The sequence below is a fragment of the Talpa europaea genome, assembly GCF_964194135.1.
Source record: "Talpa europaea genome assembly, chromosome: 4".
Taxonomy (NCBI): domain Eukaryota; kingdom Metazoa; phylum Chordata; class Mammalia; order Eulipotyphla; family Talpidae; genus Talpa; species Talpa europaea.
This window is the reverse complement of record NC_140070.1, coordinates 24,696,935-24,721,843: the sequence shown is the minus strand read 5'-3', so window position 1 is coordinate 24,721,843 and position 24,909 is coordinate 24,696,935. Positions and strand designations below refer to the sequence as shown.

The following is a 24,909-nucleotide window of genomic DNA, read 5'->3' as shown; positions in this document are numbered from 1 at the left end:
AAGAAATCTTGCAGTCATTGTTTTCATCTTGGTTATAGTCCCCATACAATTCGCACCCCCCTTGTTTTGATCCTACTCCCACCTCCCCTTCCCCCCATAATGTGTCTCTGGCTTATAGTTGCTTGTTGATTTTGATTTTTACTTTATTATAATTAGTAAAAGAGGCAATCATTTTGCAAAGGATTAGAAAGAGCAAACCACATCTGCTTATAACATATAGTTATGCTTTAAATAGTTACATATTATTTATATTTTTATTTTATGGGATGAGTTGTCATTCTTAATCCATTCAATAGCTTCACACAACTCTATGTGAAAAAAATTCCCTCCAGATATTTCCTTTACTACATGGTTAGGTGGAACTTTCATAGCTACCATAATCAAGACCCTAGCCCAGAATAAGTAAAGTTGAATAAGCTGTGATCTTAAAAATAAACCTATTTCCCTTTGTGGTTGTTCTGTATTTATATGTATGCACATACATACATACATACCCACCTCCAGCTTTTTGTCTCTTATCCATGTAATAGGTAAAAAAAAAAATTGGAAATTTCCATTTGAGAGACCCCTGAAAGAACCTCTCACAAATATCAAGGGTGTCTTTGAGTTAACAGTATACTTAGCAGGTTTCTAAACATTAGATACCTGGAAGTTAGTGTTTCTGATTTGAAGTCAAGTTAAATTGTGTTCTCACTTGGAGTTACAAAACAGTATTAAATAATGCAGTTTTCTCATGAGACATTAATAAAGAAGAAAATAAACCATTGGGCTTGGGCTCTCCCATTTTCTAATTGTCACTTTTTTTGAAAACCATCAGAAGAAGTAGAGTATAGGGCCTCCCCAGCGGCACAGCATGTTGAGCGCAGCGCTGTGAAGCTGTCCATAGCCTCTGCAGTGCCGGTTCGATTCCTGGCTGGCCACGGAGATCCCCACATGGTACAGCAGACCTCTTCTGACTCACCTGCTGCTCCCCTCAGAAGTGTATTTTGGTCCTTCTGCCTGTTCTGCTCCCTGCTCTGTCTCTGGTGAATTCTCTCACACTCCCACACCTTGGGCCTGTACCCCAGTGCTTGTATAAATTAATAAGTCTTTAAAAAAAAAAAAGAAGCAGAGTATACACGCATTCCATACAATCTGGGTGTTATACATATACAGTCTGATAAATTTACATATACTCTATATTTATATTTATAAAATCTGTATTTTATATGTACTTATATATATATATATATATATATATATATATATATACAGAGAGAGAGAGTAATTTATCAGCTTTTTCACTTGCTAAGTTGGTAAGAGTCTCAAGCAGGGTCAATATATAAATGCTTTGACTACTAAACACTGTATTGATACAAAGAGTTTTTTTATCTTCATGATTAATGTTGACTATGATATTTTTAAAAATATCTTTTAGAAATAAGAGTAAATGTTTCCATTTGGTCCCGTGGTTACTACTCAATTGCCGAAATTCCACATTGCTAGGAATGCTATTTTACCATATTCAAATAGGTCTTAAATTGTTTTCTAGTCTTTGAGGATTTTCAGATACAATATAGACTTTCAAAGAAATGAATTGTCTGCAATGCTTTTCAAAGGTATAACTACATCAAAAACTTCATAAACTATAAGCCAAATTAAATTATAGCAATGTATTTCTCTGTAGTTTGTTTTATAGTCTTCAATGCTATGTTCAGAATATATTTTAAAGTAACAAAGGAGCAAAGGAACAAAAATAATCTTTCCCCTAATCTGGTCTGACATAATCTTAACTTCCATTTAAATCTATATAAATTTTCATTACTAATTTTAATAATTGACAATATAAAGCTTTATCATAGGTGAAAGAGAGGAATGAGTTGCTCTCAAAAGAACCAAGTACATTTTAAAGCACAAAGGGGCTTTTTAACTTCTTAAAAATCTTTCTCCCTGGTTTCCTAAATGTTTTCTGGTTATTTAAAAGGTATTTAGAGTAATTTCTCATCTGCTTAGGTTTCTTTTAGCTCAGGAAGAAATTGTAAAGGAAATGAGATTACAGCTAAATGGAAGAGATTTACAACACTCAAGAAACTCATATATATATATATATATTATATTATATGCATTCATATCATATAATACAACAAAGTTTGGAAGGTTTGCTTATAATTTAAAATATTTATAAATGAGATCTTTCATGTATGCTTTCTGAGAAAAGAAAGCAGACACAAAATTCTGTGACCATCAATTGCCACTGGAAGTGTTCCCAAGGATGAGTTTATCAGAAAGTGCTTGTCTATTTTGATTAAGAATGCAGATCCAGACTAACATTTTAAAATCTGGCTCTACCATTTAGTAAATATGTGAGAGCAATAGTATACCTAACAATGCGAAAATGAACTAGGTTACCACCCAGTAATAACTCCAAAACTCAATGACAAAACAAATCTTAAGTCTCATTCCTGCAAAGCTCACTATAGGTTCACAAGGATCTCCAGGGCATCTGTGATCCTTCATTTGGCTCAACATTCCAGGCTGCTTGAATATTATTCTCTCTTCCTATTGGTAAGGCCTCCATGCTATAATGCAGGGATAGAGAAAGCTTGGAGAATCCAAGCATCAGTTCTTATAGACTTCTGTCTTTTCTTTGATGCCAATATTGATTAGTAGGCAGAAAAGAAAGCAGGTAGCACAAAAATTAAGATGAAGTTAATTTAAACTATTAAAAAATTATAACATCTAATTTTAAACTTTGAAAGTTTTAATTTGAAAATTTGTAGTAATCCAATCAAGCACCTTATAATTGTGTAAGAGACTCCCAGGGAAAGTATAAACATTTTTACACATGGTTATACAACCAACTATAGCATATTCTGGAGTCAAATTCATCTCTTTATAACTCCCTGCTGGCAACAATTCCACCACCAGCCTTTCCTAGAGTGCTGGATACTCTGGTCTCTTCCCTCATATCATAGTGCCTACAGTAACATGGTGGTTAGAAGTTCCTTTTCCAAATTTGTATTTATGGAGAACCCAGAAAGTCCTCAAGTCTTAAATAGTATTGCAAAAGTTTTTATTAATTTCTATTCATTGTATTTTAACAGGATGATATTTATTGTCCAACCAAATGAAAAATTCAGGGTTAAATACCGTATTAAAAAATACTGTTTGCTTATGGCAGGAAAAAAATAAAGTCTGAGACGAGAGGCAGGATGGCATGTCCCAAAACTTTGAATATAATAAAAAATCACGTGTGCTTATTATTTTGTATTTCCTGATGCAATATTATTTCAAAGTAAATTTACTTCAGACCCTTCTTATATCCTACTGCAAGTTTTTGATGGTCTATTACTATCAATAGGGAGAGTTGGAATACTGAACTAGTCATCACACGTGGGTGATGTTTTTATTTACTGAGTGAAGGGGAAACCAAACATACTGAGATTAGCAAAGCACCTATTGTATTTATGGAGGTATATTATTGAAATGATAATGTGATTATTTTCCACTTGAACAGATTCAGGTTCAAAATGTAGCTTCAGTTATTTCTAAAATGAATGGAATGATCAGAGTTATTATCACTTCCACTATCTTAGATTATTACCATATCAACTTTCTCCTTCCCTTCCCTTGCTTCCATGCAGACCCCAGCACTGTGTGGGGAAGGCAACCTGGTGCTGTGCTTGCACTGAGGAGGACTGCCACCCCAAAATATTCAGAAAGTGCTGGATCAGACTTCTGCTGCCTGTTACTTCTTTGCTAAACCACTCACCTTGCAAAACTGACAATTCTTAAAATGTGTTCAGAGATGCCATCATTGCGCACAACACTGAACATAGCCTCCCTTTTAGGCCCTTTACAGTTTCATCTGACTCATTAACAAGAAATATTACTTATCTAGACAGCCGTTCATTTACTTGATGGCACTGACAGAAAGTAGTTATATGCCTAAAGCTAGAATGGCTCTACCCAGATTCTGCAAAATACTATTCTGTGCAATGAAGACCATAATGACATCTTTGTTATTAAGCGCCATGCATGTTTTTTACAATGAAGCTGGCACATCCTTACTTTTATAAAAGGATTGATAACATCCTTCCTCCAATGGATGATGAATCAGAGAAGTCTAGATAAGAACAAAAGAAGCTCCCTAGTGAAGTGACTTAGACCTCTCAGAGGTATTTGACATTCACAGCAAGACTCAGTAAATATACAGGTTAGTTTTTAATGCTAAAACCAAAGGGGAAGGCTGTGCAAGGACATTGTTTCTTGCTTCAAATGAGGAAAGCTGCAAAGATGTACATCATTTCCCTCTACACTGAACTCCCCTCCCTTTCCGTTCCTGCCTCTCTCTTGCTGGGAGCTGACTCCTCCTTCCTGCAGTTGGGAGGATCACAGCTGACAGAACACAGTGCATCCAAAGAGAGCCTGTGTTCAGCCTCTCTCTCTCTCTCTCTCTCTCTCTCTCTCTCTCTCTCTCTCTCTCTCTCTCTCTCTCCTGCAAAGCTGAAACCTACCTGACAATCTCTCCTTTTGAATCCAGCTCTGGAACCAAATGCATCATTTTTACTGCACTTAAAAAGTGAACAGAGTTTGATTACCTCCAGGTACACGCTTCTTTGCTCCAAAAGAAGAACCCAAGAATCCTTATCAAACTACCTGAGAAGCTTTTGCTTTTGTGCCTGAAACTTGACAGTTTCAGAAGGGAGTCTTTGGTCTGTTTTTATTTGGAATGTTGAAAAGTTTCTTACTAATGCTGCAAATGAAACCTAATTTTTAAAAATGGGTTGAGTCGGATCTCATGGAGAAGTGCCTATTTTCTGCAAGATCAATGGGACATCATCTGTATCTGTCTACAGGGCAACTTGGTAGGAGAAAATGGGATCTGATTTGCATACTTTATTTTAAGAATACTTACAGACTCATTGAAAGAAAAATTAAATACTGACCAAGGACAATGCCTGTACTTTCCAGTAACTTATCAACAAATGACTCTACCTTGTGGAAAGAAAATCACAATTCGACGGACCTTTTTAATCCACCAGGAACTTTGAATATTTATCTTTTTTGCCTGACAGGCTTAATGACTCTTGCAGCCCTGGCAGGCAGCATTTATTCGCTAGTTTCCCTGCTGAGAATGCGGAACAGAACTGTTGTGTCCCTGCTTGTGGCTTCCTGGTCTGGGGATGATCTCATGAGCGTCCTGTCTGTGACTATCTTCATGCTTTTGCAGTGGCCAGACCAGGTCCCTGTCTACTTTCAGCCTCTGTGCACCACCTCTGCCTTATTATATTTATGCCAGGGTCTCTCGAGCAACTTGAAGGCGACTCTCCTAGTCTCATACAACTTTTACACGATGCACAGGGTTGTGGGAAGCCAGGCAGCCTCCAGAAGATCCGGTCAGGTACTCGCGGCCGCGCTGCTGGTGTGGGCAGCCTGTCTGCTGCTGTCTGCGCTCCCGCTTTGCGGCTGGGGGGCCTTCGTGCGCACGCCCTGGGGCTGCCTGGCCGACTGCTCCAGCTCCTATGTGCTGCTCCTGTTCGCCGTGTACACTTCGGCCTTCGGGCTCCTCGCGGGTCTCTCCGTCCCGCTCATTCACCAGTTGCTGTGTTCCGAGCAGCCGCCGAGACTCCACACCAACTACCAGGAAATTTCTCGCGGAGCTTCCACTCCCGGGACTCCCCCAAGTGCGGGGACAGTGCTTTCCCAGTCTCCCGGCGACGCTCCGAGCCCCGCCCCGCGGTGCTCTGCGACCTGCTCTCCGAGCTCGGACCCGGGGTTTGGACCCGGTCTGCCCTCTTTGGCCGGGCGAGGTTCTGGGCGCGGCGCTGCTGTTGGAACCGGAGCCTGCGGGCGTGAGAACCCGAAGAGGACTCTCTTTGGCACCAGGAGCCTCGCAGCGACCATAGCGCAGAAGCGCTTCTCCTTCATCCTAGCGCTGACAAAAGTCATCCTTTGGCTGCCTATGATGGTAAAAGTGCAGTTACTCGCAGTGCGCGGGTGTGTGTGCCAGACCGTGTGAATGCGTGTTGGGACAAGAGTCTGGTTTGAGAGTCACCGGAGATGGGCCGTTAAGTGCGTCTCTAAAAGTCAGCCAGATAACATTTGGAAGCGGACTGAGCAGCGCATCCCCTGGTGACTCCCCAAACCAGGCAGAGTATTTTGGTGTATGGTGGGGCAGGAGGTGGTGGAAGGGAAGTAGTAAGAAGATTAAAGGATTCCCCCCTCCCCCGCCCCAACACGTTAGGAGAGAAGGGGAGGAAGGGCAAGCAGATGTTAATTAGAGGCAGAGAGAACAGGCTTTTGTTCACTCCAGTTGAGAGGTGGCCAGGTGGCACCCTGCTATGACAAGTAGGCCTGGCAGGAGGTGAGGGCCAAGGGATGTGACAAAGGTCATTGCTTTCCTGGGCACCATCAACACCTTGTGGTCTTCGCTTTCCTGTTGGAAACGTGGGTGATAAACCCGCACAGATCTGGTACTCAAAAGCCAACCTTGCCTCGCCTCCCCACTCCCATCCCCAAATCCCAAAGTCCTTCCAGTTTCCTCCAGTAGCTCCCAGTAGTCCACTACCCAAGCCAAAGGCGCTGTAGTCTAGGACCAGAGTTTCTGGCTCTCCAGCAGGAAAGGTCCTGGAGAAGGACGGGGGCAGGTTGCTTTGGGAAGAGCTGGGGGAAGTGAAAAATGTGAGCCTGGGATAGGTCTGAAGTTCTCTGCCTTTGCAGATCCACATGTTAGTACAGCACATGGTGGGGCTTCAGAGTCTTCCCTTCGAGACGTTCAGCTTTCTACTAACCCTGCTGGCCACGACTGTAACCCCGGTATTTGTCTTGTCCAAACACTGGACCCACTTGCCCTGTGGCTGCATCATCAACTGCAAACAGAACGCCTACACAGTGGCATCTGATGGGGAAAAAAGTAAGTCCTAGATGTTGCAACAGTTGGAAGCAATAAGCACGCAGTCAAATAAAGAAAATAGTCTATTGAGAAAGTTGACTGAGTGGAGGATGAAGAGTCCAAGAACAAATATAAATGGTAAATAAGGGACACTGTATTTCTTAACAAAGTGTTGGAGTAAGTTTTAAATAATGTATATTTAAAACAATTGTGTGAAGTGCTTCTACAGCAAATAATCATCCTTTAGGTAAAAGAGGAAGAAACAATTCATTCAACACAAGGAGGTCAACGAAGCCCCTTAGATGTTTTAGCCACCAAGGCTTTTAGCAAGGAGTAGAAAATAAATGCCCCTCCCAAGTTCACATATAAGAAACTGCACCTGAAAGAGCTTAACTCTCTCAAGAGTTAAAATCTCCAGTTATATTATAGTCAATTAGTATTTCATGAAACAGTAAGGAAAAGCATTTTCATTATTTGCATACTTGTATTCTTACAGAATTTTGAAAATCTTTCAGAATAAACAATAGAAATGCCTGAAAAAAGTTTCAAGATACTATGAAGTCTCTGCTTTTGCTTTTAGAAACACACACATACACAACTACCCCTCAGTTTCAAGAAAGGACAAAGGTAGCAAGGATTTTCAATGTAGATTGGTGTATGAATCTAGTTATGCTGTTTACTAAAAATAAAAAGAAAGCATTTTCTAGATCACACCTAGTGCAGGCATGGGTCAATTACAAAACTCACTAGAGTTTGTTTCCTTCTTGAGAAGAAAAGTTGAGGAATGACCTATGTTTTGACTGCCAAGAAAGAAAGAATATCATTTTGCCATTCCAGACAAAAGATAGTATGCTTTACCATTTAATAAATCTAAAAATGCATTAGTGCATGCTGTTGCATTAATTGTACTTTGCTACAAATAACCAGGTACGTTATGTTTTAAGAGAAAATGAAGAGTAAATAAAAATGATTCATCTGAGATTATTTTAGGGAGAGAAATATCAAAGTATGCTCTGGAGAATACGAAAATATGTTTTGCAAGCAACTTATAACAGATATATTTTATAAATATCAGTCATGAACTGTCATTTTTCAATTATTGATAACATTTAAAATTTAGTATGCCTAGACATTTTTCAAATGATCAGAAGATATTTTAGTGTTAAAGATGCCTTAAAGTTTTATTGTTAATAGATGCCAAATTCACCTATATCTTAAAAATAAAATAACCATGGAATTTATAATTTTAGTAATAAATCTTTGGAGCCACATATAACATAAAAGAAATCATTTGCAAGACTGAAAATTTGGATATTCTAACAAATATTAATATTTTGCCACTAAATCAACCTGGTCTTGTAGTAGTTAAGGCTGTGATGGATGTAAGCAAAGTCTAGTGACAGTAAAACGAAATGTGTTAGTGAAGTAGTCTAGGGTGTCAGTTTTAAGAAGTGAAGGCAGACCTATCGTGGCAAATGGCTTGGGAAATATTCTATCTTCTGTACAGCACAAGCTAGAAGAGCCTACAAAGGCTAGCTGATTTAATAACCATATTAATATCTCAGTTTGAAATTTTAAAAAGTCTTTCAAGATCAGAATAATATTTTCCTCTAAAATTATCCTTACTTGTATTTAGTCCAAAAAAGGCATTGAAATATGGAGGTTGATTAAAAAAAGACATGGCTTCAAAAATAAAACATTGTAAAAAAGAAACATTAATTTAAGATGTCCACAGTTCAAATGACCTCGTCACTTTTATGATCCCAGGTTCTGCTATAGGAAAAACCTGAGAATAAGAATGATGTGTTGTCACAGTCTGAGAACTTACCATCAATTTTCTTATTGCTAGGATGATGTAGAAACTGAATTTCAAAACCCCATAAGATGGTATCTTCAAGTGGGCTTGGTACTTGACAGGCTATAATACTTTGATTCTCTATAATATTTTTGATACTATGGCTCAAGTTTCACATTTAAGCTTTTTTTCCTCACACCAAGTACTTTACATTCTTTGCTAGTGAGCTTCAGGTGCAAAGAAAGGAAAATATTTTTCATAAAGGTTCATTTTGCAAATGTAAATATAATTCTACAAGTCAGCTTCCTTGAGTAAAAACTAAAAAGAATGCAACCAGAAAATAAATGTCAATAATGGAAACTAATTTTCAGTAAAAATAATTCTGATTTCCAACAATCATCACATCACATTACTAGTGTCTTAAAATAAAAATGTTTTATTTTTAAAGATGATTTTAACACAGGTATCTCAGATGATACACATTAGGGTTGGCTATGACTTTCAGGCTCTTTAAGTTACATGTGATGATGTTTTGATTTTAATTAAATAGTTAAAATACTTTATATAAAAATAAGATTTTCAGCTTTTATCTTTTGACCAAGTCCAAGTATCTGGAGACAGTACATAGAAAAAATTTATTTTTATAAGCTGATATAATTTATTCTGCCTATAGTTTTTATTAGCAAAATGTGATTAAAAGCAAAAGACTAGAGCTAATTCATGTTTTATCCAGGGTTTTGTGCCAGTGAAGTTTTACTTTTCAGAACAAATACAGTATTGTATTTTTTTCATAAATGTAATGTAGTCTTCAAAAGATCTTGGGCTTCAAAACTTTCTTATGGTCTTTAAGTTTCTCTTATTAGTCAATTAAACATATCTGATTATGCACAAAAAAGGTTTTTAAAGAAATTAAATTGTTTTCTCAATGGCATATAAACTGGAATCAGGAACTCTCATGCCTTTGAGGCCTTCCTCCCATAAATAAGTCATTTTTAAAGTTATCACTTCTCTTGAAATCGTATTCTATTCAGCTAGCATCATTATGTCTAGGGTAAGCTGACACAAACTTTCCCTATCAGGCATAATAAATCAGGCATAATTTCCATAGCTTGCTTCATTCACGTACTCACTCACTCAACAAATATTACGGAAATGGTCACTATATGTCTAGCACTGTACCCACTATGCTCAATATGGAAACGAAGTTCATAACTCAGGGCTCATGAGGTGAATTTGACTCAAAATGTGGTTTTATAATTCTCATTATTTTTAAAGGAATTTATGTATCCAAAATTTTAAATGTGGAGGTTTTATACCAAAATCCATGAATTTGGATTGTCTTAAGTAATCAAGAGTTGATAACATAGCCCCCATGCCTTCTGAAATAATAGCTACTGACAAGCACCCTACTCTAAAAAAAGGACTTTCCCATATGTTATATACCTAGACTTTATTATTATTAATGTCCTCAACTGGCTCTGATGGATATTTAAGTTATTTTATCTTTGGTTCATAACAAAACAAGACATAGTCTTTGCCCACAAGGAACTTGAAGATGATCAGTCGTTGATTCTGATACTAACATTGTGCCTCAACATAGTTATGATTATTAATTGTACTATTTAAAAATACTGTATAGAGGATTTCCCCTTATAGTCAGTCTCTACTTACACAGTGTTATCTCGGTTATACTATTAGAACCTATTATCTCTATTAGTTATCTTAGTCAGAATTTACCTTTAGTGTTAAGGAAAGTCATTAGCAAGAAATCTTTTTATTAATTATCATTTCATAATTAATGTACTTCTCCAAAGTTAAAGATAATATATCTGGGATACTGTGCTTCTATCAACATTTCTCTCATGGTTCTCATTAACAGGAAGTAATTTCACATAGACTAAGTCCAATATTGGAGTCAGTTAGCTTTACATTCTAATCTCTACCAGCTAAGAAATCTTAGGAAGGTTTTTTTTTAAGCAGCCTCAGTATTCTCATCTACAAAACAAGACCAATAAACTTTTTATTATGTATGGTATTGCTGATTTAAGTTACATAACCTATCTGTGTACTTTGGCCCAGGAATGTTCTATTTCCTTAAGGATTCATGCACAAATAGAAAATCAGTTCTTTGTATATCTGAGACAATATATGCCTTCATCATTACTCCCTATATTCTGTCAACTCTGCCTCTATATGCCTGTCTATTCTTTCTTGTTTACACAGTTACTTTCACGGTACCTGTAAGGTCCATCACAATCCCACTTTCTTCTCATAGTCTACTTCTGACTGCCTCCTGCATCTCATGACAAGGAGGCAGATTCTCCATTGACACATTCTGCACACTCCTTCAAAACCATTATTCATTTTTGCTTTACATATTTCATAGTTACAATATTCAGCTAAGAAAATATATATCCACATATATCAATTATATCATGTTATGTGCTAAAATTGGGATTTTATGAAAGTTTTTATTTAATATCCCCGAACTGACAATTTTTTTGATGGAAACCCATCAATAATTAAAACATCTTTTTAGTTCCTCTGGTTTTCACACTGTTAAAGTAAGTTGAAATCCTAATTTTATTTTAGTAGACTATTTTACTAGAAAAAGTAAATAGAATTATAAATAAGAAGTGTATAAAATGTTAATATTTGTTTCCACTTTTTCATTTTCTTTGAATAGATGTTACTTTCTATGTTCTGGCTTGAACAATGAATGCTTTGACTCAAATCATGAATTATATCTGCAAATTCTATTTTTAAGTCATCCCAATTTGTTTGTAAATCTTCAGTTCTGGGTAAATTTCAGAAATAGAATCAGTGTGTATATGACACTAGGACATATTATTAAATAACTCAAATTAATTCTGATGTCCCCATAGAAATTTTATCATTTTTCAAAATTTCCCACCTAGGGTACATAAATATGTGCTATAAAACATATACCTATCAAAGTAGAAAAAAATCTGAAATGAGCCATGTATTCAAAGATGAAAATCCAAGCATTAAATTGTAATTTATCTACCATCTTGATATAATTTCATTCTTAATACATTTTTTAAATTCGAGTACTCAATGACATTCACAAACAAAATTGTATAAATATCTGTCATATTCTCCTTTGTTATTCTAAGACCAGAGACTAGTGTTTAGATACCATCATACATCACCTCATTTAAACCCTAAAATGTTTTGTGCCTTCCTGTTAAATTTATCTTGTAATTAATCAGGATTATAGGCATGTTGTAAAATGCTTCTGCTCACAGAAATTGCAATCTATCACTTTTATTTACAATTTCCTTCAAATTCATATCAGAATGTACATGCTATTGTAGAAAGTTTAAAAACTGCATTGCAGTACTGTCTAATTTTAATGTATGAATTTATAAACATAAATATCAGGAATAGCATGCATCAAAATACTTAAAAAGGTTTGTCTGTTGGTGGTATTGCCAGATGAATAACTCAAATAATATAAAGGGTTACTAATAACTAATTTAGAGTAACAAAATTTATAAACAACATATTTTATCTCCAAATCAAGGAATGTACAGGTAGTTGATATACTGAAAAGCTAAAATTAAGGCAGTGTAGTTGAGCCTTTTAATTTATAATTAAGTTTTTAACACACATAACTGCTTTAAAGACAGAAGGGTTCTTGGCGTTGTATGAATTTCAAACCCCTTTTCAACTGAAAAACATTAGGCCAGATTGATAAGATGACTTGAGTTTGTGAGGAATAATTGTTTTGCATAATTGAAAGAATAAATGAAGACAGCATTTAAATTCTTATCAGTCAGATTGAATGCACTCTGCTATTTTATTCACTGTGTGTGTGTGTATATATCAGGAACTTTTTGTTTGTTTATTTTACTTAGCCAAGAGGAGAGGCTTTGAATTCAATCTATCATTCCAAGAAAGTTATGGAATTTATAAAATTACACATGAAGATTACTTTGATGATGATGAGAATTCTACATCCTACCACAATCTCATGAACTATGAGCGCAAAACGACAAAAAACACTCAGAGCGACACTTGTAATATCTTCAATGCCATAAAAGTGGAAATCAGCACCACACCATCTCTGGACAGCTCCACTCTAAAAGGCATCAACAAATGCACAAATACTGATATTACAGGAGCTAAACAGGATTTCCACTTTGAAAGGGGTGTTGACCCATTGCTTTCTGAAAATACAGGCAGTGATATTAACTATGAAGAAACCACCTATTTGGAAGGACCAGAAAGAAGACTTTCTCATGAGGCAAATCAGAAACCAGACATTTCAGACTGGGAGTGGTGTAGGAGTAAATCAGAAAGAACCCCCCGTCAGGTACAGTAAAAGTTGTTCTTCCTGTGAAACTAAAAGTGAGATCAAATATTATAGGAATGAAAAAAATATCAGTTGCTTATTTCATTCAGTCAAGGTTAATTTCACTTGCCTCAATTTTCATAATACTAATTTTAATTTCAAGGTGTCTTTTGAAGGACTTTTCATTTTGCTTGATTAACTATATTTTTTCAAAATATATGTATTTTGAATTGCAGATTTATATAGATTCTTTGAGAAAGGTAGAGCTACTATTTTAACCTCAAGCAATCAATTTAAATTCAGACTAGACTTGTTACATATTACTTAATTTGTAGTTTTTATTATTCTCTCTCTCACTCAAACAGCACTCCACAAGTCCCCAAGAAATGTTTTATTTTTTATATAAAGGTAGAACTATTTTTACAACTAGTGAGAAGAGTAGTCCTACTGAAACTATACTAGACAGTTTTGCCTATTAGTCTTGCTATAGCTAGTTCTTCCATTACTTAGCAAGGGGGTTGGGGGATCTAATCCAGGATACACTCAAATGAGACTTTGCAAACCCTGCTGAATGTACCATACCTTTAAGGATGTTAAGGATGGTTTTATGAAACTGAAAGAATTAATCTAAACTTCTACAGTCCAGTCTGCTTAGAATGGTGAGGGATATTTATTTTTATGAAATTTCATTGTAACATGATGAGATAATTCTTTCCTCTAAACTCTCATATCTGATGACTAATGTTGCTCTTGTTTTCCACACTATTGATTTATTAGGAAATGGAGTCTTTTCTGTAAGATTTTATGGATATCAAAGTCCACTTGCACATAGTCTCTGGAATTCGGAAATATTTGGAAATTCCAGAAATATCTGCTAGAGATAATGCATTCATTGACCAAAACTATGACCATATAGCCCCTACTATGAATATAAACAGAATAATCTGATATTTCCTTTATTTTCATTGATTAATTTAAACTACTAGATTACTCTGTATATAATAATAGAACAAAATATATGTATTATAACAAGAAAAGATGATTGTGCATATTATTTAAAAATTAGGTATCCCAGGAAAATATTACCAAGTATTTGCTTTAAATTGAACAATATAAAGTGTATTACTGAAAGAACATGATACCTTAGCTGAGAGGGGAGTGGCAGTACTTCATCATCAATTAGTTTCTGAATTATAGAAACCTCACAGTTTTCTTGCATTAAAAAATTAATTAATATTCATGATGAAGTCTGTGTATGTGTGTATGTAACCCAATAATATGCAACTACCTATGTGCTATTCCCCTATCCTATTCTCAATCATAAGCCTTAATAGGTTACAGTTATTGTGACTCTTATTCATGCATTTTTGTTTTTTTATAAATTAATGTACTTCTAATACAGTATATTGTTTAGTTTTGCTTATTTTTAGTTTCTAAAGATAGCATCATACTGTTACATTCTTCTGAGATATTGTTTTTTTTTCCACTAGACATTACTTTGACTCCATTTTCTTGTATTTTCTCAAAACATTGGAAATTACCATCTAAAATATGAGAAAACATCACAGGTAGCCCAAATTTAAAAGTCTCAGTTGAAGTTTGGAATGTATAATCAATCAACTATATGTACAAATACGAAAAAGGTTTAAATCCTTTATATATATAAGTATAGTACCCTATGATACTTATGAAGCAAAACTTATGCAAAAAATCTTTAAATCAAAAAAATATATGTATAGAAAGCACAAAATTTGATGAATACATATATCTTTCAAAGATTTGCTTATTGAATAGTATTAATATTTTAATATCTGTGGGGAGCAAATAGCTTAGGAAACTGAAAATAGTAGTTGTGAAAAAATGCTTGGTGGTAAAGTAATACAATATTAAGGAAATATAAAACTTTATGTTTAAAGAATAGCTGAAATTAAATGAAATTTTATGGAATTTTACTACATTTGATCTTAGCCAAAAGGCCTCTATCAGGAATTTTAAAATAACACTAAACAATCCTTAAGCCATAGGCTTAAGCTATTGGTTTGATCTTCCATTTACAACTAAATTACACTTAGGGTTGAAAGGCCTATGAGAACTTTTCCAGACCAAAGACAGATTTGAGCTCTTACCCAATTCTTCAGCAGCAGATATTTCAGGGGAGTAGATGGTAACTTAAAAAGAAAGCACTTTCTTTTTCACCCTTTTCTTCCCAATGCCACCTTTGCTTTGAGGCAATTTTAACTTATGTTTTAATTTTCCGTTTTAGCGAAACATTGAACTGGGATACACATTGCAGTTTATACTATGAAAACACTGTCTCTGATTTTCTATGGCTGTACTTTCAAATATTTATCAATTCAAATCTAATAGTACTACAGTGAATAACATGTGTTCTTTGTTCTCAGGCTTTAAAGGAAAGTGGGTTTAACTTTATTGGTAAATGTCATGTAGTACACATATATTTAATTTGTAGGTTATATGCACAACTGATGCTTATATGATGTTATAATGCAATGTTACTTCAATTTAAGAAAGAATAAAAAATAATCTAAATATATAAATATGTATTCCAATAACAGGTCTACGGAATCAGAATCCCCCAGTTGGCTCATACGCATATTAAAATTTAAGAAGTATTGCTTTAGATTCTAATCACTAGAAGATGGATATTAGTTTAAAGGTCAGAACAAAATTAACCCTTACCACTTAAATATGTCCCATAATGTACAATAAGGCTGGAAGAAATATCCAAATACATCTCTTTCCTTTCCCTAAAAAATGCATTTTTCTCTTTTCATTTTTAAAAATACATTACAAAAAAGTTAAATCAGTCAGCCAATGTTGGTGTTTCCTGTGACACTGTTAGCTTGTTATAGATACTTAAAATGTTCTCTGAGTAATTTTTGACATTTTTAACTGAAGGGCTATAGGAAACAAAATTCACTTATTACCTTCTATTTGTAGCCTCCAGCCAGTCATCCTAACACGAGTGACTCTCTAGAGTACAGAAGCTTTATTGTGGGCTACATGCATTTGTTTGGTATTACTGTTTAGAGACCTGAAAAATTGTCACACTACTCTCTTTTATATGTATATATAGGCATCAAAACAGTTATGAGTTCTATTGTTTTATTATTACAAAAGTAATATAGAATTATTATAGAAAATTTGAAACTGCTGATAAGCAAAGAAAAAACACCCACTACCAACAACCCAAAATTAACCTCTGTTTACATTTTGTCCTATAAAACTTTAGACTCTTTTCTATGTACTTATTTTTACTTTGACAAAAATAAGATCATACTTCATGTACTATTTTGGAATCTGATTTCCTTAAGAGTATAATTTTTATCTGATTTAAATTGTTCAATCCCTTGTGTGACTACCTACTATAGAATGGCAATTTTGAATGTGACTGAAAACTCTTCCATGAATGTAAATTTGTTAAGAAGGGGTTTGAAGTCTTTGAAAGTTGAAGTTAATGGAATTTTATTGTAAACTAATTTGAATTTTTCATGACACATTTTTGTGATCCTCACAGCATGTATTATTTGCTGACATGAAGTAAAGTCGAACTGTTCATTTTTTACAAATTCAAGGATTAGCATTGGATCAAAGCTTGTTGGAATACTTTAACTCAACTTTTAAGCTAAGAATTCTATTAATGTTCTCAAAAACATTCTCATGGCTTAAGGAGACCTAAAAAGGCTATCTATTAAAACCACCTAGCTATGCTTGAATCTCTTCTACAATCTCTTACTGGACTATTATCCTTTACTTTAACTCAAGTAGCTGGAAACTCACTACATTTTTTAAATGTGTTATTGTGAACTTATTTTTAATTTACAAAAAGGTTTCAAAAACAGTACATAGTCTTCTAATATACCCTTCATCCAGCTTTCACTAATGTTTATATATTACACAGTGATGATGCAATTAATAGGAAATTAATAACTAATTTAATCCTTATTTCAGTTCTACCAGTTGCCCTGATGATGACTCTTTCTGGTTCAGGACTAATTCCTGAAGCCATATTGCATTTGTTGATTCTCTTCAGTTTCCTCCAGTCTGCATCAGTTTCTCAATCTTTCTTTGTTTTACATATTTTTGACATTCTGAAGGCTACTGACCTGTTTGTTTTGCTTCTGGAATATCCTTCAATTTGTAATTGCTTTATGTTTTCTATTGATTAAATTGAGGTTAGGCATTTTGGCAAGGCTAACACGGAAGTAATGTTTGCCCTTCCCAGTGCCTTATAACCTCAGGTACATGATGTTGATACGTCCTAGAATGTTGATATAAAATTTCATCACTTCATAAAAATTCTCCTTTAAGGAAAAGCTGTCTTTTCTCCTCCATTTACCTTTATATCAGCTCACAGAGAGGCTCGTCATCCTTTTTTATAGCCATATAGTAATTCATGATATGGATACAAATAGTTAATGCCACCACTATGTATATGGGTCATTAAATTGTTTCTAATATTTTTATATTGTGTCCTACCAACATGAGATGTGACATTAGGAAGCATATTACAATGAATATTATGCATATATATTTTCATATTGTTGGAGGTATATCTTCAGGATAAGCTCCTAGAATTAGTATTTTAGAGTCAAAAGATAACTGTTCTTTTGATTGGAATTGCCACATTCCACCACAGAAGGTTTATAACAGTTTGTACTGCAATCAACAATGTATAACAGAGGATCCTTTCACCCCTATTTCGGTAACAGATTATCACACTTTTCAATTTTTGCCAGTATGATAAGAAGGAAATATTTCATCTTATTTGAAGTCAAATAAAATAAAATCATAGGAGATGTTTTCATTTGCTTTGAGAGATAAGTAAATTGAATTGAGGTTAACATTTCAGTAATGCAAGTAAAACACACCTATATACATATTTAGTTCTCAGGTAATGACATAGTTGGAGATCTGAGTTTATAGAACTTGGAAAATTCAGACATAAGAAATGGAGTGCAGTGGAAAACTGGAGAAAGGGAAAACCAAGTAGAACTTTCTTGAAATTTCCTGATACACAGGAAAAATCAAAAGTAACATTAGATTCCAAATTAGTACTTTTCTCACAAATTACAGTTGATGAGAGTACACATAATTTGGAACGTTGATATTACTCAGCAATTTATAGCTAATTTTCTGCAATGCATTTTATAGATGAGAACAACTAAATATAAAGGTACTGTAAATGTAAAATAACAGAATCATTGGGATTTTCCAAGTAAGTTACTGACTAAAGCATAATTTTCCAAAACAAGTTGGAAGAGCAGTAGTATTTTTTAAATGCATTTTATTAAAAACTGCGTATGATTCACACATCAGTATGCTTTCTACAACTCAAATTAGGCAAAAAAAAAATTCTTTCATTTTTCAAAACCTCTGTATCTGAGGTAAGTAATGAAAATCAGTGTTCCTTCACAAAAACAATGCTTAAGCTTATTTTCCTCATTGTTTGTCTTATCCTTTGCTCATTTTTCTTGAATTCTACCATCAGTGTTGATAGGATATGGCCTGTTTAACAATAGAAAACAGACTAGGTGAAAAGAGTGAAATGTTTCCAGGTTGTTCTTTCTCAGCACAGATTTTTCAGCACTCTGGAGAATGCTGGGAGCTTGTCTATTTGATGATAATAACTTACTCTTTAATAGGAAACCTGGTTCTTTAGATGTCGTCTCATTTATTTTCCACCATTCCCATGAAGTAGGACAGGGGCAGTTTTTTGATGTTTAATATGATATCCAGAGCTAGGCGATGATTAAACTAGGGAAATAATTCATACTTATTGACTCCCACTCTACCTAAATTAAAAGAAACATGAGATCTGATCTGTGGTTGGGTACTGTCAGATTCAGGTTAGGTTGCTGCATTCTGATTTCTATAGTATTGGGAGAATGTGAGAGCCATTCTGAGGGTTGCTCACTCAACAAATGTTCATTGAGTCCAGGCTTAAGCACTAATAGTTAAAGGCAGTGAGATGGAGCCCTTGCTCTCAAATACCTCAGAAGTCAGGCAGGAGGCCCTTCTAATATCTCAAGATAAAGGATTACATTGCTTTGTGCACAGTTAACTCTGCTGAAGAGAGGGAACTTATCACAGCTTTCACTGAGTCTTGAAAGGAGTAACAGTTTCCTGTAGATGGAGGAAAAGAGCACTTTTCTACACCCAGAAGCAAGAAAAGCTCAGGAACTTTCCATTTTTCATTTTACTATAAAATTTCTGTTAAAAAATTACAGATATAGATATTGGTTTTATAGATTCAGTTACATATTTTAAAATTTAACCTATATTGATAAGCACAATCCTGAGATTCTCTGGGAGGTAAGAGGAAAAAAATACTTCAATCCTTTTTCCAAAAGAGAAAAACTGAATTTATCCCAGATGAATAGAAGGAAATACATAGATTTTTTAAATAATATTTTAAAAAATATTGACTCCTATTAAGACATTTCTAGCTTTGTTAATTAGAAATGGCTTTGCAAGGAAAATGTATGAATTCTTAGATCAAATCTTAATGTTGGCTCCCAAAGAATTACATCTATAGTGACTATTCCTTTTCTGCCCTTCATCCTGTATTTCTTCAGCCACCTTTCACATAGATTTCTTATCCATATGAAGTTCCTCTAAGTCAAACCTTAGGTGGAATCTACCAGTAAGAGGTGATATCTCCTGTGAGTATATTAAATATTGCCTTAAGGAGCTGGTTTACACTACAAAGGGCTTCCTGTGGAGTCAGAGAGATAAATTCAAGTTCTACCACACAACACTGATCTTTTTTACATTAAGTACAAATAGCTCTTATGAAGATTATGAGACCATAGGACACTTTAGCCATCATCCTCCCTTGAGGTTAGAGCTGAATCTTTTTGATGGGAAATCATCTGGCTCAGCCATACTACTGCAAACAAAGATAGACAGGCATTCTTGGGACTACACAAGGATAGCCATTATAGATCTTTGCAGATACGTCAATTGTAATTTTGGGTCTCAAGTCAGGGTGAGGGGCTTCCAAGCTGGCACTTTCTGATTCTGATCCACAACTACTGTTTGACTGCCTTTTGACCCTTCATTCCTTCAACTGTGAAGGGCAATAAAAATACTTCACAGGGTATTGAGGCAAAACAAGTTAAAAGTGAGAGGCATCTGTCAAATATAAAATGTTTGTTTTGTTCATTAAATATGTATTTATTCATGTGTTCATTCAACTAATATTTGTTATGAACTGTTAGTCATTCCCCTTATTTGCATTAAAAAGTCAGAAAGTTATAGAAATTTGTGAGTTATTGCACTGGAGATGCATTAGAATATTTGGATTCATGCCTGTCCTTCAAGCAGTTCCTAAGGATAGAGTCTTTATGTATAGACTTAATAGCAAATATACAAAACAGAAAAGAGTCCTCCCTCCCTTATCACATAGATGCTAGGTAACCTGGTCAAACTTCTACTAATGTGTCAGACTCCAGGATCCATTTTTATCTCTCTTCTCACCCTACTCACTACTGTCTCCAGCTGTGAGATGACCAGGAATAATTCACAAAGATGACAATGATTGGTTTACTGAGATTTACTAAAAGTTTGTACCCAAGGGTATTATATCTATGGTAATAGTTTCTCTTTTGAGTCTTAAAGTTCTTAGAATATACACCCAGTACGAAGAATACTAGTGTTTACTCTGAAACTTCCATCTCATTGGGTCTTTCAGGATTGGGGATAATAACCAGGCAGAATATCCTCCAAACTCATCCTTGCTCTGCCCTGTAATTGACAACTTTCATATTTCTTTTCAGCAAATAAACTTCTTTACCAAAAACATATAAACACCAAGTTCCCAGAGCAGCTTGGCACATACACAACCCGTAAGCTCAGATATCTCTACACACTCAAATTAGTTAAGAAGCACATTTATATGCTTTCTGAAATATTTTCAAAAAACATAAGCATGTGTACAGTCACTCATAAAACAAATATACATTTAAGGATGTAGCTTATTTACATGTCCCTGAGGAGGGTTAGTTACAAAAATTTATAAGAGCAGTTAGGGGGAGAGAAAATGAAGAGCCAGTCATTACTCACACATTACCCTCTTCTGCTTAGGAGAAGCACTAATAACTATTTTAATGATATTCAGGGTAAAGTGGAGTACTCGTCCTACAGATGGAATTCCACACACAGACTCTAAGTTAGCTTTGCCCCAACAAAGAATATTGATAATTATACATGAAAGAACATAAGTCCCAGAATTATGGATGGCTTCCTTGTAGCTGGGGAGAATTTAGACTCTAGCTCTGGTTCTGAGACTATGTGGCATTGAGTAAACTCTCTTCCTCTCATCTAAAAATAACAAATAAAATAACATTTGAAAAATGGAAAGATTGGAAATAGATAACTTCAGGTTTTTCCTTCCCTAAAACACAATATTCTATAATTGTAGTGTCCAAATTTCAGTTCAAAAAGCTTCTTTCTCCAGAGTATTAGAGTTTTCCTTATTCCAGTTACATACACCCAACTTTTAGGCTCCATGGCAACTCCATAATTGCTTAGCTGATATTTGTTGTTTATATCGACTCTGAGCTATGTACCACGAGGCAGTATTGATGAGGCAAACACACTTTGGTTTTGAATAATTTTTTTGTGCTTGAGCTGTTCTTAGTTGCTTTGTATAATAAGAGTCTGAAAGTGTTTCCACATGAGAAAAGGCTAGACCTTTGCTTTTCTAATAACAAAAATGTATAACGTAGCTTTTTTTAAGTTTAATTTTCCTGGAATAAAAATCTCACCTGAAGCTTCAAGAAAATGTCTAGAGCTTTTTAATCTTCACAATTTCCTAACCCTCCTCTGAACTTTCAACTCTCCTTTCAGTACTCTACATGCAAAGAAGATGGTTTCAATCCGATATTTTGTATGGAAATTTCATTCCTCCTCAAGGTCAAGATATGACTGTGGCACCTCTGTTTCTTAAATACATGCCGTGGGATGTGGTACTCTGAATACTAGGAAGTTTGCCATACAAAACATAAGTCATAACTTTATTACGAGAGACCATAAATGACAAGAGTTATCAAGGGTCCATGTATAACTACATCAAGGCAACAAGTATTTTTAAACCTACTTTAGTGTGCCCAGTACTGTACTGTACTCTGTTTTCACTGCCAGAGACTGAAGCAAAATAAGAACTGAGAAAACTGCTTTCTTTCAAGGAAGAAACCCTTCTTTAATTGTCTCCTAACATTAGAACCACCTCTGAATCAAAGAAGCCAGCATGGCAGTATGTCATCTGAGAAACTTCTCAGTTCCATGGCCATTTCCTGAGCTTCCATCTTCCTGTCTTCCTCAGTTCTCCCACAGTTGGGTCAAGTAATTTCATCTTTTATAGATTCAGCCTTACTATATAAGAGTCATTTGGATTTTAGTAGGCTATAAATAAGCAGCATTAGTCCCAGTTTCTCAATTCATCAGGCTTATTATTGTATCCTCTTTCTGGTAGGCTGGACTCAGTGTGGGGCACAGACACTGTGTCCTGGCTTGCCCTTACTATGATTTAAACTAGAGTCATTTTATACCCTTTCCAGATCCCTATACTCCCATTTCAGCCCTAATCCTACCACCCCAATTCCAGCCAAAACAGAAGAGAAATTCACCAAAAATCAATTTCCTAAAGAAGCAATTTCCTAAATGAGAAATTCACTGAATTCAATAATATCAGTATACCAATAATCTGTTGGAAAACATTCTTTTTTAATACATTAGACAAATTTAATATTTCCTTATTGAGAATATATTCAAGAATTTTTATTTGAATATGATTAACAATGTATTTTCCTTGACTATATTAAATATGAATGTTCTTATGAGACTGATCTTCATATACAGATTCATAAGAAGACAATGATTCCTATGACCCTCAGGATTTAATAAACAGAACACTATTTAAAATTCAGCTACAGTAAAACAAGTTCATTGAATATATTCAAGAGGACTATTTCTCAGAATAAGTTCTTGACTATTGGTAAATTTGCTCAAATGGTCATTGACAAATTAATCTTTAATGAATTGGTTTTATGCAAAGTGATTTTTGGAAAAGTGATCTAGAGTCACCTGGAGGCTGTGCCTATGCTCCCATGGAAAAACCTCCTATACTGACGGCCAATCTCCCTGGTCTTCTGAACATTTCCTATACCACCAACCCAGCCTGAGCTTTGCTACACCTGGCCTCTAGTGTTGATGGGTGAATTTCATTCTCTGAATCTCTAGGGTCTTATCTAATGACTGAAATGTCACTGCAGGTCTTTTCCTTACTCAAATGGAATAATATAGTGCTGAGATTTCACTTTCCTATATACTCCCTACTGCTCAGTCCCACTGACAAATCTCAAGGTACAGCAAAGATCTGTCCTCTACTTCTTTCAAGCACCCAGCTTTTAAATGTTGTCTAGTCACTTGCAATAATGCCAACTATAAGAAATCTTGAAAACTCATAGGGAAATATATTAACTCAGTATGTTAAAAATAATTTTTCAGGTTCTTAGCAGAATAACCTTTGTTGGAAGATTTCATATTGTTAAGAGTATGATACAGGTAGCTGGGCAGCAAAATAGACAATTTTAGTAATTTGTAGAATAATAAAGACAATTTGTAGAATAATAAAAGGCAATTTGTAGAATAATATTCCATTCATTTGGGTGAAAAATACTACTTCCCTTTACTTCTTTATAAAGACAAATGCATATTCTTAAGAACTTCATGTTAGGAAGTAATCGTATCTTTTTAAAAAATTGTACATACCAACAAATTCAATTTTGAGGGCTATTACCTAACACATGGCTTGCCTACTCTTGCATAAATGAACTTCAAAGCATTACCTTTACTTCTCTCATTAGATGTTAGCAAGTTATATTATTTTCATGACATACATCTTAAAGCAGTTGCTTACCCCTCCCACCACCAAATATAATGATTTTATGCTAAGTATCTTAAAGCAATCAGACATTTCTGATTTGGATATGAAATATTTCAAAGTAATTATTAGTTATAAGAAAGACTAAAACTCTAAATATTCAGAGAATAACAGAACTGAATTAAGTTCTAAATATGGCAATTCAAACAGTAAAACTCTATCTGTTGGCAGTAAAGAATAATGTTGACTGAAAAAAGCTCAGTTTCTCAAATCAAAATGATGTAGCAATAATTAATCCAAACATATGTAATAATCTGAAAAGCAAGTATATGATGATACCAATTCTACAGATTATTTTTCATTATATTTGGCACATGAGTGGCACACCAAAGTTCACATGAATGACAATAGGTGTTAAGGTACTGTGACTACACCTTTGATGTTCCACAGGTACCTTCTCCCAGGGCCACCTAACTTGTTTTTAGTGTATTTTAACTTGGAAAATTATCTCATTTGTACCAATTTTGATGTCATACTTAGCTATCTTTGTGAGGTTTTATTTAAAGTAGTGTTTCTTAAACCTAAAATTTAAACGTTTAAAATTAAACATTAAAACTTAATGATACTCATTCTCCACCTAGAGTAATTTAAACAAAATTTCTGACTGTGGTAGTCTTGTATTTATATTTTTTTAAAGTTTTCCTGAGGAGATTCTGATGACTATCAAGATTTGGAACCACTGATTTAGAACATAATAACTGCCAGACTCAAAAAAAAAAACAAAATAGCTGTAGGAGTTTGTCTTCTGCTTTTATAACCCCTGAGACTTGTTCATAGGCTTTAATGTTCCTGCTTTTAAAATGCCATATCTAACTTTGACTTAACTATGAATATGTTGGGCTTCAGTATGCTTAGGATTTATCTGTGTATTTGACTTTACAGCAGGTGGTTAATCAGGTTTTTAAAAAGCTCTATATGAATAACCCAGCCCTTAAATGCTCTTGTAGAATTGG

General features: G+C 34.7%; 1 protein-coding gene across 1 annotated transcript in view; it reads left to right on the top strand.

Moving 5' to 3' along the window:
- Nucleotides 1–4,936: 4,936 nt before the first annotated feature.
- The window catches only part of GPR149 (G protein-coupled receptor 149), a gene marked incomplete at its 5' end in the record, with an annotated part of 43,522 nt that continues 23,549 nt past the window's right edge, over nucleotides 4,937–24,909 (top strand). The window contains 3 exons of the mRNA XM_084231239.1: nucleotides 4,937–5,950; nucleotides 6,703–6,895; nucleotides 12,551–13,008. Coding sequence (XP_084087365.1) covers nucleotides 4,937–5,950; nucleotides 6,703–6,895; nucleotides 12,551–13,008 — 1,665 coding nt within the window. The remainder of the gene's footprint in view (nucleotides 5,951–6,702; nucleotides 6,896–12,550; nucleotides 13,009–24,909) is intronic.